At 48.7% G+C, this 16461-nt stretch overlaps 2 protein-coding genes across 6 annotated transcripts in view; one reads left to right on the top strand and one right to left on the bottom strand.

The window, feature by feature from the left end:
* MTSS2 (MTSS I-BAR domain containing 2) overlaps nucleotides 1–8716 on the top strand; it is a gene marked incomplete in the record, with an annotated part of 23035 nt that extends 14319 nt beyond the window's left edge. The window contains 1 exon segment of the mRNA XM_072421264.1: nucleotides 548–8716. Within this exon segment, the coding sequence (XP_072277365.1) occupies nucleotides 548–1332 (785 nt within the window).
* Nucleotides 8717–10278: 1562 nt separating this feature from the next.
* Nucleotides 10279–16461, bottom strand: part of IL34 (interleukin 34) — a 21921-nt gene continuing 15738 nt past the window's right edge. Inside the window, exons 2-7 of one of the 5 annotated variants that reach the window (XM_072422823.1) lie at nucleotides 16087–16180; nucleotides 14617–14714; nucleotides 14190–14267; nucleotides 13598–13762; nucleotides 12738–12898; nucleotides 10279–10988 (exon numbers count right to left, since the gene is read on the bottom strand). In XM_072422823.1, coding sequence (XP_072278924.1) covers nucleotides 10970–10988; nucleotides 12738–12898; nucleotides 13598–13762; nucleotides 14190–14267; nucleotides 14617–14714; nucleotides 16087–16114 — 549 coding nt within the window. In that variant the 5' untranslated portion in view covers nucleotides 16115–16180 and the 3' untranslated portion in view covers nucleotides 10279–10969. Of the gene's footprint in view, nucleotides 10989–11401; nucleotides 12899–13597; nucleotides 13763–14189; nucleotides 14268–14616; nucleotides 14715–16086; nucleotides 16181–16461 lie in introns of those variants that run through there. The other 4 variants (XM_072422821.1, XM_072422824.1, XM_072422820.1 and 1 more) reach the window with 4 other exon arrangements.

Here is a 16461-nt window from a genome sequence, read left to right as displayed (position 1 = left end):
CCCACCATCAGTACCTGACCTCACCAATAGGGGGCAAATACCCACCATCAGTACCTGACCGCACCAATAGGGGGCAAATCCCCACCATCAGTACCTGACCTCACCAATAGGGGGCAAATCCCCACCATCAGTACCTGACCTCACCAATGAGAGCAATACCCCACCATCACCTGACCGCACCAATAGGGGACAAATCCCAGCTATCAGTACCTGACCTCACCAATAGGGGGCAAATCCCCACAGATCTCTTATTTTGCTGTGGAAAGCCTTTCTAGAGGATTGGAGGCTGTTATGACCACAAAGGGGATCAGCACAATGCCAATGGCCACGGTTTATATTGGGAGGTCCAAGAAGCTCCCATAGGTGTTATAGGAGCCTCCCAATATAAATTGTGGCCATTGACATGGATCTGATCTCCTTAGTGGTCACAGCCTCCAATCCTCCACTTAAATACATGCAGGGTATTTGTAAGAAGAACGGGGCATTCATACCCTGGGGGGTGAAATGATATTCTGTATATTGGGGTAACCTCCTCTTGTTTTCACAGGCTCTGACTACGACTGTTACTCGGTGAATGGTGATGCAGACGGTGACGGCTCTGCTGACTTTGACCGATCCTCCACTGTTCCGCGGAGCAGCAGTTTGGCTCAAAATTACCGCCGTATGCTCCAAACCAAGCGCCCAGCATCTACAGCGGGCATACCCAGTGCCATGCCACCCGCTGGCTCTGCTCCACCACCACCACAAGCCGGATCTACTCCCGGCGTGGCAACAATACGACGCACCCCATCAACCAAGCCCACCGTAAGACGCACTTTATCCAATGCTGGACCCATTCCATGTCGCCCTCCAATCGTGCCGGTAAGAACCCCAACTGTGCCCGACTCTCCGGGAGGAGGGCTTGGGGGGCGATCCCGGGTGGGGAGTGAAGAGTGTGTTTTCTATCTGGGAGGGGAAGATGGGGGCCCCCTTGACTATGCCAAGTCATCCCCAAAACGTCTGAGCCTCCCAAACGCTGCCTGGGGGGGAGCCGGGGAGATGTCTGTGTATGGCGGCGGAGGAGGCGATGAGGAAGATATGGGAGGCGGCCTTCTGGCAGCCAATCGGCACAGTCTGGTGGAGAAGATTGGGGAGCTTGTGGCTGGGGCTCACGCTTTAGGGGATGGTCAGTTCCCCTTCCCGTCAGCCCCTGACCGGAGCCAGATTCCTGCCCCTGCAGGAGGAGGGGGCGGGTCAGAACCCCCGGCCGGTGATATGCTGGCATCAATACGTAGAGGGGTGCGGTTACGCCGGACCCAGACAAATGACCGTTCGGCTCCCCGCATCTTGTGATCAGAGTTGGAAGGTTGATTGGTGCTCCTTATGGGGAGGGGAGTGACAAATACTGTGATGCAGGAAAATTGCAAAAACCAAGGGGAAATCATGCAGCTGAATCCACGAAGGTAACATTTGGTTCCCAACCATTCCATGCTGAACGCATGCTGACCCAACACGCCACCTACTGTCCATTTGTCAGAACAGCATTGCTGGAGCCATGGAGTAGATGGTGTGGCCCCTCACTGAATATTACCGCTACATCCACATCATCTGATTGGACTGAGGAACAACCCCTGAGGTTCACAAGTCAGGAAACCTATACAGCCAGAGAACCAACCCACAACCCGAGAGAAGACCACATGGCTTCCACCATGTCCATTGGGTAAAACTTCCCAGAAATCCCAAAATATAGCAAAATGACAAAAATACTTACCTGTGGATGTCACCGACTTTATACAAAAAGGACCCCTGAGACATAGCCGATCACGTATAGGGACTCCCGGCATATAGTGGGCCCTATATACACATTCCCGACATATAGCAGATCACATATTGGGACTCCCGGCATATAGTGGACCACGTATAAAGAATTTCTAGCATATAGCGCACCACATATAGGGAGTTCTAGAATATAGTGGACCACGTATAGGCACTTCTTTTATATAGTGAACCATGTATAGGGACTCCAGGCATGTAGCAGAGCGCATATAGGGACTCCTGGCATATGGTGGAGCACATATAGAGAATTTTAGCATATAGCGGACCACATATAGGGACTTCCTTCATATAGTGGACCATGTATAGGGTCTCCTGGCATAAAGCCGACCACATATGGGGCCTCTCAACATAAAGTGAGCCACATATAGGGACTCCGGGCATATAGTGGACCACATATAGGGACTCCGGGCATATAGTGGACCACATATAGGGACTCCGGACATAGAGCAGACCACATATAAGGAACGGTCCCCCCTTGTCCTTATTATAACCAATAGAAGATTTAGGGTGCTAATGATGATTTCCACGTATTTGTAACATTCCTTTCTCTGCACTGGATGGAGAAACCCAGCAACTGTAAATCCTCCCGGAGAGCTGGAAAGATCCGGTGACATTCCGGGAATGGCGTTCCGTGACAACCTTCCTCTCTGAGCTCCGGCTTGTGATGTGGTGACTACTACAGACTGATCACAATGGAGGAATGGCAACGACTACTACAACTCCTGCCATCCTCCGAACTTTATGCCGATATCATGTGAAGCTCAATTTGTGCCAAACAGAAGATGTTTCAGACTCAATACACAGATTGTGACAAATAGCCGTCGTGGCAGGATAACCAGTTGGTTGAGACTGCTCTACAAGCACAGGACAGCGGGGATTGCTGGACAGGGGACTTGTATTGGGCTGGGGAACCTCTCTGCTCCTTCAATGAGATATTCTGATGCCTTTAATGATCACAGAGGCCTCTATGACCTGCAGACCAAGTTGTGTTATCTCAGTCCCAGCTGCCCCCCCCCCTCCCTGCTTTATACCAGGCAATATGCAGCATGCACGTCAGCCACTGAACTCACTGCCGCAGACCACTGCATGCCACACAATCTGCTGACAGCTCATCCAGTAATACTGCAATAAGGCACCTCACCTATAGGAAATAGCACTTCTAAAAGAATTCTATTTTAGCACCATTAATTTATAAATCAAGAAAGACTCTCTGTAGATATACTAAGCTTACCCATCGCTCCGCCACTAAATCCTATTGTGTAAGGCTCGACCACCAGGGGGCCCCCAACCTACCACTGAGTGCTGCCATTCCCATCACATAACACAAGGAGGCAGTAACAGGTCCACATGTGCTTGGCAGATTGGTAGTTCCCCCCCTCACTGTTAGGTGGTAGGGATGGGGGTCCCCTTTATTGCTCAGACTTGTTTCTGAGGATCTCATCCCAGATCCAGACATTGAGAATTCTGACAAACGACAGTCTGCAGCCTGTAACATTGTTCAGGTAATTTTGTAGCCGCAGAGATGTTTTTGGATGGGTCATTCCAGGAAAATGTTGTGAAGAATAATAAAAGCCCCTACACATAGGGGGAGAGTTCAGTGACTAAGATGTAAAAAATAACAATAGAGGGAATTTCCCCCACATAGGAAATGAAATAATAACTCCTTATAGTTTGTAGTGGGCAGAAGTGGAAATTTAGTGCTGAGTGGATAGAAAATATTTTTACCCAGCTGCTGGCTGAGCCAATGGCAGAGAAATATTCATCACAAGGAGGCTTGTGACACATGTAGCTATCTAACACCACCTGCTGGCCGGGTGGAGAATTGCAATGGGCTCTCCCATTGCAACATTGTAGCAGAAATTTAAATGATTCTTGTTAACTTAGACTTTGTTCAGTATGTTACCTGTGATGCTAAATCAACTGATTTCCAGCAGAGAAAAGCAGCTGGGACCAAACCTGTGACAGTGTAAAATATATCTCTGTACAATGTGATATATAAAGGACGGGCGACCATACACGTGACAATTTCCTGTCATTTACCCGATTTCAGCCACTTAGATCTAAAGTGATTGGCAGAAACAATGCCAACCTTCAGAATGAAAAGAATGGAAATGGGATCCAAGTGAGGGAATCTCATCCCATGCAACCTTTGTTCCGTGTTAACATAACTGGGAATTCAATCAAATTGTCCCGTGTATGGGAAGCCATTGTGTTGGTCCCTACGAAGGTCCTGTTGGCAGTTTCTCTGATATCGGTAAGGAGCGGCATCTTCTACTGATCTGGAAACAATCGCTGGTTTTGGTGAATGGACCGATGGTTCTGCTGTCACTGAGGTCCGTTTCACTAACAATATGAATGAATTATATATAACGAGTGGGATTTTATCCACTTCAGAAGACTCAATTCACAAAGCAGAAGGATAAGGCTCGTTATCTCGTGTCCATAAGGATCCTTATCCTGGTGTATGATGGATGAATTGAGAGGAAAGATTTTAATGTTATGTGTAGAATATATAAATAGGCAGAGCGCAGAACCCCTTTAATAGGCTGCAGATCGGAGCACACCAGAGCGACATGATAGTCCAGACATTTATATGGCCGAGGTATAGGGGACGTGTCAGGTAGGACACACAACTCCTCGGTGGTCCTACACATGTGCTGTGTGAACATAAAGTATGAAGGTGCCAGAGCCTTGGCCTATGGGGGTCCTAGATATGTCCTGGGTGAACATAAAGTATGGTGGTGCCGAGACCCTGGCCAATGGATGGTCCTAGATAGGTCCTGGGTGAAAATAAAGTATGGTGGTGCTGGGACATTGGCCAATACATGGGCCTACATATGTGATTCTTGGGATGCAGAACATGAATGATGGTGGTACTGGGACCTTGGCCAAAGTATGGTCCTACACATGTCCTAGTGAGGTCTCAGAATCTAAGTCTGGTGGTCCTGGGACCTTGGCCAGTGGATGGGCCTACATATATGATGGGTAGGACATTGAACCTGAGTATGGTAGTGCTGGGCCCATAGCCAAATTATGGTCCTTCACATGTTCTGGGTGAACAGAAAGTATGGTGATACCAGGGCCTTGGCCAATGGACGATCCTACACATGTCCTAGGTAGGTCACAGAATGTGTGTTATGGTGGTACTGGACCGTGGCCTATGAATAGTCCTATATGTGTCCTGGGTGAATGTGACTTATGGAGGTGCTGGGACCATGGCCTATGGATAGTCCTATATGTGACCTGTGTGAATGTGACCAATGGAGGTGAATATCCTACACATGTGCTGTGCCAGAATGTCCAATCATTGTGTGATTCACCCAGTGAATTCTCAGTGACTGAAGGTCACATTCTGTCCTGTACATCAGATGGACATCATTATAATGTCATGGGTGGGTAATGTTTATTTTTATAGCTGGTCTTAGTTTGTAAAGCTGCAGGGGGCGCTATTGTATGTGGGGCAGTGGTTGGATTGTCTCCTTGGTATGATATATATGAAGCACTTGGTATGCTTGGAAAGATCTGAGCTTTGTATCTCCTCCATATCTCTGTCCCCGCTCTCTCTGCTGTGTGAAAGTGACGCCATCCAGTGCTATGTGTCAGCACTCATTATATGTGCCCGCTGGATGCCACAACTGCATGCCAAGCACACGGAAAGGTATTACTGTAACCCAGCCATTCTCAACTTTTTACCATGGGGGAACCCTGGAAATAACTTTCAGGTCCTCTGGGCCCCCCTTCTATACTTAATATATCCACAGCTCACAGTATATTAGTGTGGTGGTCAGTGGGAAGAATTCCTCTTACATTGATGGCCAGTGGGAAGAATGTCACCCTTACAGATAGCCAAAAACATCATTGGGGTCACTTACTGACCTGAGAGGTGCAAACTGCTCATTGCCTCAGGAACCACTAGCACCCCCTGGAGGAACCCTGTTTGGGAAACACCGCTGTAGATCATTTTCCACGCAGCAATTTATGAAAGCATCTACATGAGGTAACACTTTGGGCTTTATTTATAAAGTATTCCCCTGCCAATTCACTCCAGATTCATTCATAAAGTTTGCTTACACAGATAGCTTTTCCTATTGCGACAGCTGGGCAATTTTGAGACTTGCCACTAGATGGCAGAATGAGTCATTATTTTTAATGACGGAAATAATAAATAATATTATTAATAATATAAAATAGTATTTATATAGCACCAACATATTACGCAGCGCTGTACATTAAATAGGGGTTACAAATGACAGACAGATACAATGACACAGGAGGAGGAGAGGATCCTGCCCAGAAGAGCTTACAATCTAACAGTGGGGGAAGTATCACACAATAGGGGGATAATTTATAATTAGAGCCCCATGGCTTATCATAGGTCCAATGTTCAGAACTGTTTTCAATCTGCTCTCCAGCCTTTCGTTCATTCCTCTCCTGGATTGCTTAAGCCATGACCACATTTCCAGGGTTGGGAGGTCTCATTTACAAACAGCAGAGACAGCAGAGTTACGCAACAGAGTGACCGAGAGTTCTCCGAAGTGAGGACGGAAAATACCCCAAGGGACACCACAAGACCACATCTAGCCGTGGCAGAAGGGTGAGGGAGATGGATTATGGGCTGATGGAGTATTTCTCCATGTCAGAGGGTTCAGAATGTGGACTTCATTCGGGAAGATTTTATTTTTTGGTTTGTGTCGCTTTATTGGTGAGAAGTTATTTGTCATCCAAATTTAATGAAAATATAAATCTTCACCATGATCAATACATTGAGAGGAAGATTGGGTTGTCATTGGGCCAATTCCATCATGAGAAGATCTCTTTGTATTGTTGCTGAAGGACAGGAAAGTTCCAATGTTGTGGACAATGCAAGTGACATGTCAGTGATAATGATCGGTTCTGTCAGTCCTGGTCATGGAGATCCATAAATCCAGGTCAGGAAAACACCTGGATCAGAACACACACAGGCCAGGGGTTGGTTCTGATTTCTGCAGGTTGTGGGATCGCTGGTAGTTGTTGGTCACAATTATAATATTGGGGATATCTGACATCCCAGGGGTCTTCCTGATCCCCAATATTTCCAGCTAAATGTGACCGACTACCAACAACTGGATGTCAGACTGGATCACTGGATCCTCCCCAACAAATCAATGGCCATAAAATATGTGAAGTGGTCTCAGGACTGAGGGCATCATAGGACTGTATGGAAGGTCACCATAGGACCATGTGTTAGATCGTCATGGGACCATGTGTTAGATCATCGTAGGTCTGTGTAGGAAGTCACCATAAGACCATGTTTGAGATCGTCATAGGACCATGTGGGAGGTCACCATAGGACCATGTAGGAGGTCACCATAGGACCATGTGTTAGATCATCGTAGGTCTGTGTAGGAGGTCACCATAGGACCATGTTTGAGATCGTCATAGGACCATGTGGGAGGTCACCATAGGACCATGTTTGAGATCGTCATAGGACCATGTAGGAGGTCACCATAGGACCGTGTGTTAGATCATCATAGTACTGTGTATGAGGACATCACAGGACCACTTCCATCATTCCTTACACATCCCGGAATTTAGCACACGTGCCTACCCATGGCTCTTATCATTTGGGCTGTGCGAGTGGCCAAGTCTTGTTGCCCATTGAGGTGGCCTTTTATTTGTATGGTCATTGACCAGACCGCTTGTACCACCTACATAGACCTTACATAGTTCATAGGAGGAACCTGCATCAGAGCAGTGGAGGGTCCCGGGGAATCTGCTGGTCTCTAGGAATTACCAGCAGGCCATTGGTTGGCCATTTGGGTGATGAGGGCTTTAGAAGTGTCTGGAGAACCTCGGGTCTCATGTTTTGTTCTAAGATGATGAGATGGTGATGGAAGAATGAATGGTGGCTCTGGTTGGGTTTGGTTACTATTGGGTTTGGCTGAAGATCTGGGAGTTTATTGGCCTCCAGTCTCTTGGACTCTAATAAAGGGAACCTGTATAGGATTAGTCTTCTTTCAGCAAGTATGTTGTACATGTACGTCACCTGGTACTGGCATGGTCACTTCAGGCCATGTTCTCCCCCTAGCACTGCCATGGCAGAATAGACAGGGCAGACTTCTAAACCAACAAAGCTTTATTTCCAAGCTCATTGAGTATAGCACCACCTACAGAGGCAGCCATGTAAACTAGACACAACTGTTCTCCAATGACTGGACATTAAACAAGTCCTCCGCCCTCCCCATGGGAATACCGACATTTTGTTAGGATAGAAGGGGTCACCTTGGACCAGTTTGGGAATTGCGTTCCAGTAGATAAGCTATGATAACCCGAGCTATGCATTACACGAGAGCGGGATAGAGAACCCCCTTGGTGATAGGATACCAAGGCTCAATGCAAGCACAATACACTCCCCTCCCCCGTACACTCCGGCTCTCTCTTTTCTTATCTGGCATTGTGTGGAAAGGCTAGAGTTGCCCTTTCTCTTAGCTCCCTCTGTGTGTGTCTAGAGAAGCCCTATTTACACTGGATTTGTGTGTCCTTGTTTGTGTGTGTGTACCCTCACCGCCAATATCAGCTCCGGGCGCAGCCCCTCGCTTCCTTCCATGTTTCTTGCCCCATTTTGTATGATGTAAGGGGGGCTTCCGCCTCCGACACCAACTGATGTCTCACTGTGTCTTTCAGATGTGAAAATGTTTTTTCTGCTCTTCTCGCCGTTTACTGTTTTTTCTGAATTTTAAGTTATTTTTGCTTTTTTTTTTCCTTCACTCACTTACGGCCTTTTCTTTCTTTGTTTTTTTAATTTAAAAGCCAAACGATTCTTTTTTTATATCTCGTCATCCCTATTTTTCACTCACAATCACGCTGATTGGTAACTCCGCACTGTGAAGATCCAGTATTAATAAAACTTGTACTGTAATAAGACGCCTCCGTGTGGTCTCTGGGGGTATCTGAGGGGGCACTGACTTATTAAAGAGAACCTGTTACCATGAGGTTACATTTCAGGTACATTAAGAGGGTATTTATCAGTAAAATTCTAAGACTGCCACTGGGTGGCGCCATTTTGGAGCCACAACGTGTTTACCTGCCATTGATGGGTGTGGCAATCAACAGCTTCATCTTTTATTATTTGTTAGCACCCTTCACCTGAGGTATGATGAATCAAAAGAGACAAACCAGAGCCCCGTGGCCCCCATAGATAGGTTGACACCCCAAGGATAAGGTCTTGCCCCATAGCCCCTCAACATATGGGCTCTTACCCCATGTTTGACCAACCACATACAAGATCTTTCCCCACAGTTGGGCCCTTGCTCCAGCCACCCACAAAGGAACTCTAGCCCTATTGCCTCTCACAGGTGGACTAATGTCCCATCCCCCATGGATGAGGTCTTACCCCACAGCCATAAGAGGCAAGCTCCAGCCCCATGCCCCCCATAAATGAGGTCTTTCTCTATGCCCCCCACAGATGGGCTAAGATCAAACCCCCTCCCATGGATGGGGTCTTACAGCATGGCCGTAACAAACAAGCTCTAGTCTCATGCCCCCCATTGATGAGGTCTTGCCCCATGCCCCCCATTGATGAGGTCTTGCCCCCCACAATCATACAATCTTGGTAATTTCTGTAGACATCCCAAAGACTGCCACTGGGTGGCGCCATCTTGATATCACTGACGGTGGCATCAGATGAAAAGGTGCCCCAAAGAAAAACAAATTCATATCTGGGAGGAAGGGGGCACGGGGTGACACAACAAGGAATTAATAAAACTTTTATTTTGCTATAAAACGTCACACACAAATAATAAGATACAAAAATATGTCTGCAAAGTCTTCCGCATAAAATAGATTTCTGAGAAGTGGCATTACATTCATCGGATAACTCCGGTCAGAGATGCCAGGACATCGGGATATCCCTGGCACATGGCACTGGCATGGAGGGGTCTGTCAGGGTGGCCGTTTCCTGAGACTCCTGCCCATGGCTGGGGCTGTTGTACCCTTAGTGGGGGTGATTCCAGAGGACACTTCCCTGTCCTGGATATAGCCGGGGGCCCGGGGATTGGGCAGTGCCAGCCTCCTGCAGTGTAGCTGTAGCAGCCGCCATGACAGGTCTCCTTTACTTCAATCAGTGGTTAGTGAACTCCTCTGATTTTGGGCTCAACGAGAATAAATAAAAATTTGTTTTATCATAAAGAACCAATAATAATATTCACAGATAAATACAAACGTTTCAGTAGTCAGCTGGACTGGATGGGGACCCTACTGGACGGCTCACAGGTCATGTGACCTAGAGAAGGCCAATCATGGCTCAGGTGGACAATCTGTATGAAAATCGGAGGGAGATGTCTGATGTGACCCCCAAATTCCCCCACATGGGTGATTATAGGTCACTGAACGTGATTGGGTATTCATAGTTCTGATTGGCCCCATTCCCCCAAAGATGAGGTCTTGCCCCATGTCCTGCCCCACAGGTGGGCTCTCACCCCATGTACAAGGTCTTGCCCCATGTCCTGCCCCACAGGTGGGCTCTCACCCCATGACCGACCAACTACGTACAAGGTTTTGCCCCACAGGTGAGCTCCTGCTCCATCTACCCACAAAGGTGCCCTAGCCCCATGGCCCCCCACAAATGGATTCTCCCCCACACACTATGATAGAGAAGAAGATAAATACTAAAAATACAGAAATGGGGAAAATTCCAGGACAAAATTCCGGGACTGAAATCCAATGAGGGATCCTCCAATCAGCAACATTGGTTTATCGGTCAGGGTCTGGAGGTGTGTTCAGTATTGGATTTTCCAGATCATTGAAGCCCCTCCTATGTAGTGCCCCTACAGACAGGTTAGTGTATTGCACCATGGACTGTCTAGTTCTATGACACCAATTACAAAGCAGAGTCATGTGTTAGCTGAGTGCACGGACCGGACCTGGAATTTGTCAGCTGGACAGACGGCTGAACCTTGGCTACAAGTCATGCAATCCTGGTCATGCAATCCTGGTCATGCAATCCTGGCCATGCAATCCTGGTCATGCAATCCTGGTCATGCAATCCTGGCCATGCAATCCTGGCCATGCAATCCTGGTCATGCAATCCTGGCCATGCAATCCTGGTTATGCAATCCTGGCCATGCAATCCTGGCCATGCAATCCTGGTCATCCAACCGTGGCCAGTGTCCGGAGCTCACAGCGTCATTAAAATGCTGTCATGCAAATGAAAGACACAAATAAACATGTGAGGGACACGTATGTAAACCAATCAACACATACAATACATACAATGTGTGTCTAGTGGCCGATTAGACTAAATTACCCAACTTCATTCTTCCTACTAAAATCTACAGAACACCCAATAAAAAGAGAGAGGGAGGAGACCCCCCATAGACATGAGATGATGGGGGCGGGTAGCAGGTCACCCAACCCAATACCCAGCCAGCCTGGCATCCCAACCCAATACCCAGCCAGCCTGGCATCCCAACCCCAATACCCATCCAGCCTGGCATCCTAACCCAATACCCATCCAGCCTGGCATCCCAACCCAATACCCAGCCAACCTGGCATCCCAACCCAATACCCAGCCAGCCTGGCATCCCCAGCCTGGCATCCCAACCCAATACCCAGCCAACCTGGCATCCCAACCCAATACCCAGCCAGCCTGGCATCCCAACCCAATACCCAGCCAACCTGGCATCACAACCCAATACCCAGCCAGCCTGGCATCCTAACCCAATACCCAGCCAGCCTGGCATCCTAACCCAATACCCATCCAGCCTGGCATCCTAACCCAATACCCAGCCAGCCTGGCATCCCAACCCCAATACCCAGCCAGCCTGGCATCCTAACCCAATACCCATCCAGCCTGGCATCCCAACCCCAATACCCAGCCAGCCTGGCATCCTAACCCAATACCCTGGCACCCCTTTTTATCAGTGCTGGCAATATATATATAATGGTCATGAATTGGATAGGAGGATCAGAATACTGGATTAGGCTTTTCCTCTCTCCTCCTACCAGCAATCCCTGAATGAACTGTACTATGCCAAGGAGCCTATTTTCGTCAAAAGCAACCCAGAGGCCCAGAGCACAGGGGCCCATCATAAGAAATGCCAGCTCAGGGACCCACCATGAGAAATAGCAGCACAGGGGTCCACCAAGAGACATGCCAGCTCAGGGGCCACTATGAGACATGCAAGCACAGGGGCCCACCATGTGACATTCCAGCTCAGGGGCCACCATGTGATATTCCAGCTCAGGGGCCCACCATTAGAAAGGCCTGCACTGGGGCCACCATGAGACATAATAGCACAGGCGCCCAGTATGAGACATGCCAGCACAGAGGCCACTATTAGAAATACCAGCAGAGGGGCCACTATGAGACATATCAGCTCAGGAGCCCACCATAAGACATGCCAGCTCAGGCACCACTGTGAGAAATACCAACACAGGGGTCCCTATGAAACATGCCAGCACAGGGGCCACCATGTGTTATGCCTGCACAGGGGCCACCATGGTACATATTAGCACAGCGGCCCTATGAGACATGCCAGCTCAGGGGCCCCTATGAGACATGCCAGCATGTGCGGCCTCCATCCAGTCCAGTTCCATCATACAACAATCAATGTCCCGTATGACATCCGCCATTTACAATCAGAAGGTGCAAGTTGTTGGAAATATAAAGATTATAGTAAGGTGCTTCTTCTCCCCGCCCCCACACATACATTAAAGTGGCCCCTGGGGAGGGGGCATATTTCTGTCCATAGGAGGTCCATTCATACATTGGTGACACAATCAGGACATTGTGGTCAGTGGTGTCACCCAGCTTTCTCCTCCAGGTTTTCAGCGGTGAATTCCCCGGATTTGGGGAGCACCGGGCCCCCTAGGAGCTCTTACAAGGAGTTCTAGAAAGTGCGGGAAATGTTTCATTAGAGCAAAGTGCGCCGTCCTCATCTGACCTGGGCTCACATAGGGCGCATTCATCCTCATACAGGGCGTACAGAACTTTGTAACAGTTGTCCAGCAGGGCTTTGGGTGGCACCGCCTTGACCTTGGCCGTGTCTTCTGATTGGTTTAGCCTGTAAAGAATGTCCCTGATTGGGTCGCTTGCCTCTTCCTCCTGTAGGACAGACATAAGGTGCATTAGATTCCAGAACCAGAACCATCAGTGTTATCAGAGATCCGGAAATGTAAAATCATTCCAGAGCTGTGCCGTCATAAATCCCCAACGCCCTGACATGGAGGGGGCATTTATCACTCTGTACAGACATTCACCCCGGGGGGAGCACTGATCCCCTAATGTCTTTCATCAATCTGACTTTACTTTCCTATGAAGGAGAGCACAGCGGGGCGCTCATCTGCCCCCCCCCCCCCCCCCGTGGTGTATGTACAGCGCTCATTCATTCTCCTCTCATAATACAACAAATCGAGTGACAGAAATCTGACGTCTGATCAGTGTGAGTTGGGGTGACCCAATGAGGGCAGTAGTGTCACGTGGGGTAATTATCTGACCGGGGGGGACAATGTATTCCATTTTCCGTGTGAGGTTTATGGAATGTCGTCACAGCCAATCATCAACTCCGATTCTAATTCAGGGTTTTGCAGAATATCTGAACCCACCAATGTGATACCCGGCCTGAAGGGAGCCAATCAGAGATCATTGTTAGGGGTCACATATGATTTGGGGTAATTGGTGCTGGATACGCCCCAGCTGGGGTAGGTGGGTGGAGCTTCACTTACCCTGAGCAAACATTAAAGCCCATTGTACCCTCTAACCATCATGATTGGACGGAGCCCCCCGATATTCCCATGGCCTTACCTTGGTGTTCCCCAGCAAGTTTTTGAATATTGCCTGCAGTTCCATGATATACGGGCGAGTGGGGTGTTTCTGGGGCAGCACGCCCTCTATGGTCTGCAGGGCGGCCTCATTGACGATGCCCCACAGATAGCGCAACTCCTCCACCGTGATCTTCTTATCGATCTGCTGCAAACAGACATTTGTTGTCACAGTGAGTCCGCTATAGTCTATGGTGGTGATTGGGCGAGCTGATCATCACATGACATCACAACTTGTTTATTAAAGGGGAACTCGGGGCAAACAGCTGCAATAAATATATGCTTTATGGTAGCCAGCCAAAAGAGCTTGGTCACCAACCTGCCCCCCAGACTGTGATTGGGGCAAAAAAAGAAGCAGCGCACTGATCACAGAGCAGCAGGGCAGTGAGGGGGAGGGTAAAGCAGGGCTGGGCAGAGGACAGCAGAGCAGAGTGGGGCGGAGGACAGCGGGGCAGGGAAGGGTGGGGAGGAGCAGAGTGGGGCAGTAGGGCAGTTGAGAAATAAATAGGGCAGAGCAGGATCAGCACTGTCCATACGGACAGGTTGCACAGCATGCACAGCCAGGCTTGGCGTACCAGGGTGGTGATGTTCTGGCATCGGAGGACCTCTTCATACTTCACATACAGCTTGTAGTCTTTAGGGAAATATTCCCTCTGCAGAGAAGGAAACATTCATCAGGTTCTGTGGTTCTGGTTCTGGTTCCATCAGAGTGAAATAACGCAACATCGAGGCTTCATTTCCCTTTAACAATTGTTATTGGGGTGATCCCATACAAACCCATCATTATGTATTGGGGTGATCCATACAAACCCATCATTATGTATTGGGGTGATCCCATACAAACCCATCATTATGTATTGGGGTGATCCCATACAAACCCATTTATCTCATTAGGGTGACACTTTACAAGGCAAACAATTGTCTATGTGCCCGGAGTTCCTCTTTAAATTCTATATGCCCATACCAGGGGGTCTTTAGGTGATTACATTCACTCATACTTACCATGAATAATACCCGGTTATCATACAAGAGCTTTTCCTGTAAAGTTTGTATTAAGTTGCAGTGGTTGATGACGGCGGCTCGGCCCAGGACCAGGACACCTGAAATACAGAACCCGGCTCAGGGAATAATGACAAATATGGATGAATGTTCTGCATATCGATCACCCACACACAAATCTCCTCATGTATGGGCTCATCTTATCCATGGAGATATAATTCAGATTCCACAACCCGCACCCCATTCCCAGGATTCTGGGGGTACACACACTGAATGCCATCCAACCAGCCAATAGGAGCGCACCATACTGGATGGTGGGGGAGAGCCGGGGTCCACTTTACAAGGCTATATTTGGTCAAAGCTAACATTTCATTCTGCTATTAACATCCATGATGGGTTTTCTTCATTCAGGTAATTGTGACAGAATATGAATGTGGCTGCTGCCTAGGTTTGCCAGGACAATGTCTGCATGGAGTTTGTATGTCCTCCCCACATCCTGGTAGGTTATTGTCTCCCCACCACCCCTAAAAGTGGCCTTGGAATGTGGTAATGGCAAGATGATGAATGGCACCACCGGGATGGGTGAGGACTCCCAGATGTAAGGGGGCAGGGCCACCTCACCAATGCCATCAACAGGAAATTTATGGGAGTCCTCCGGGGGAGGGGGGGGGGGGAATGGAAGGATGGATGGATGGGATGGATGGGATGGAGGGATAGATGGAGGGATGGATAGGATGAATGGGATGAATGGGATGGATGGATGGATGGATGGATGGATGGATGGGATGGGATGGATGGGATGGATGGGATGGATGGATGGATGGGATGGATGGGATGGAGGGATAGATGGAGGGATGGATAGGATGAATGGGATGAATGGGATGGATGGATGGGATGGATGGGATGGATGGACGGATGGATGGATGGGATGGATGGATGGATGGATAGATGGACGGACAGACGGACTGATGGAGGGACGGATGGATGGATGGAATGGATGGATGGGATGGATGGACGGACGGATGGATGGGATGGATTGATGGGATGGATGGACGGATGGGATGGATGGGATGGATGGATGGATGGATGGACGGATGGATGGAATGGATGGGATGGATGGACGGATGGATGGATGGGATGGATGGACGGATGGATGGATGAATGGGATGGATGGATGGACGGACGGGATGGATGGACGGACAGACGGATGGATGGACGGACGGGATGGATGGATGGATGGATGGGATGGATGGAGGGATGGATGGATAGATGGACGGACGGACGGATGGATGGACGGACGGGATGGATGGGATGGATGGATGGATGGATGGATGGGATGGATGGGATGGGATGGATGGAGGGATGGGATGGATGGACTGATGGATGGATGGATTCACCCCAGCCCAGGCACCACCAAGTTCACACAATGCGACAGATGAAGGTTTCCATTATTTTGTCACATATGCTACTTACATAGAAAGCATAGAAGTCGTCCCTCCATGATGGTGCCGGCCTTCCGCCCACAAGTCACCGCAGAGAGAAGATTTGCAGAAATATTTTTCTTTTTCTGAAAAAAACAAGAAAACAGAAAGGTGATGCCCAGTGCTGGCACAAAAGCTTTGCCCCGTGGATACCCCATACTGACTGCACTGGATGCCCATCCAGGTGATAACCCAGCATAAGTGTGTGAGTATGTCTAATCCATACACCTGTATAACCCTCATACACCTGTATAAACCCTGTACACCTGTATAACCCCATGTACCTGTATAACCCTCATACACCTGTATAACCCCATGTACCTGTATAACCTCATGTACCTGTATAACCCATACACCTGTATAACCC

Source organism: Pyxicephalus adspersus, chromosome 9 (genome assembly GCF_032062135.1).
Source record: "Pyxicephalus adspersus chromosome 9, UCB_Pads_2.0, whole genome shotgun sequence".
NCBI classification, from domain to species: domain Eukaryota; kingdom Metazoa; phylum Chordata; class Amphibia; order Anura; family Pyxicephalidae; genus Pyxicephalus; species Pyxicephalus adspersus.
Note: the sequence above shows the minus strand (reverse complement) of the source record. Positions and strands in the feature narration are given on the sequence as shown.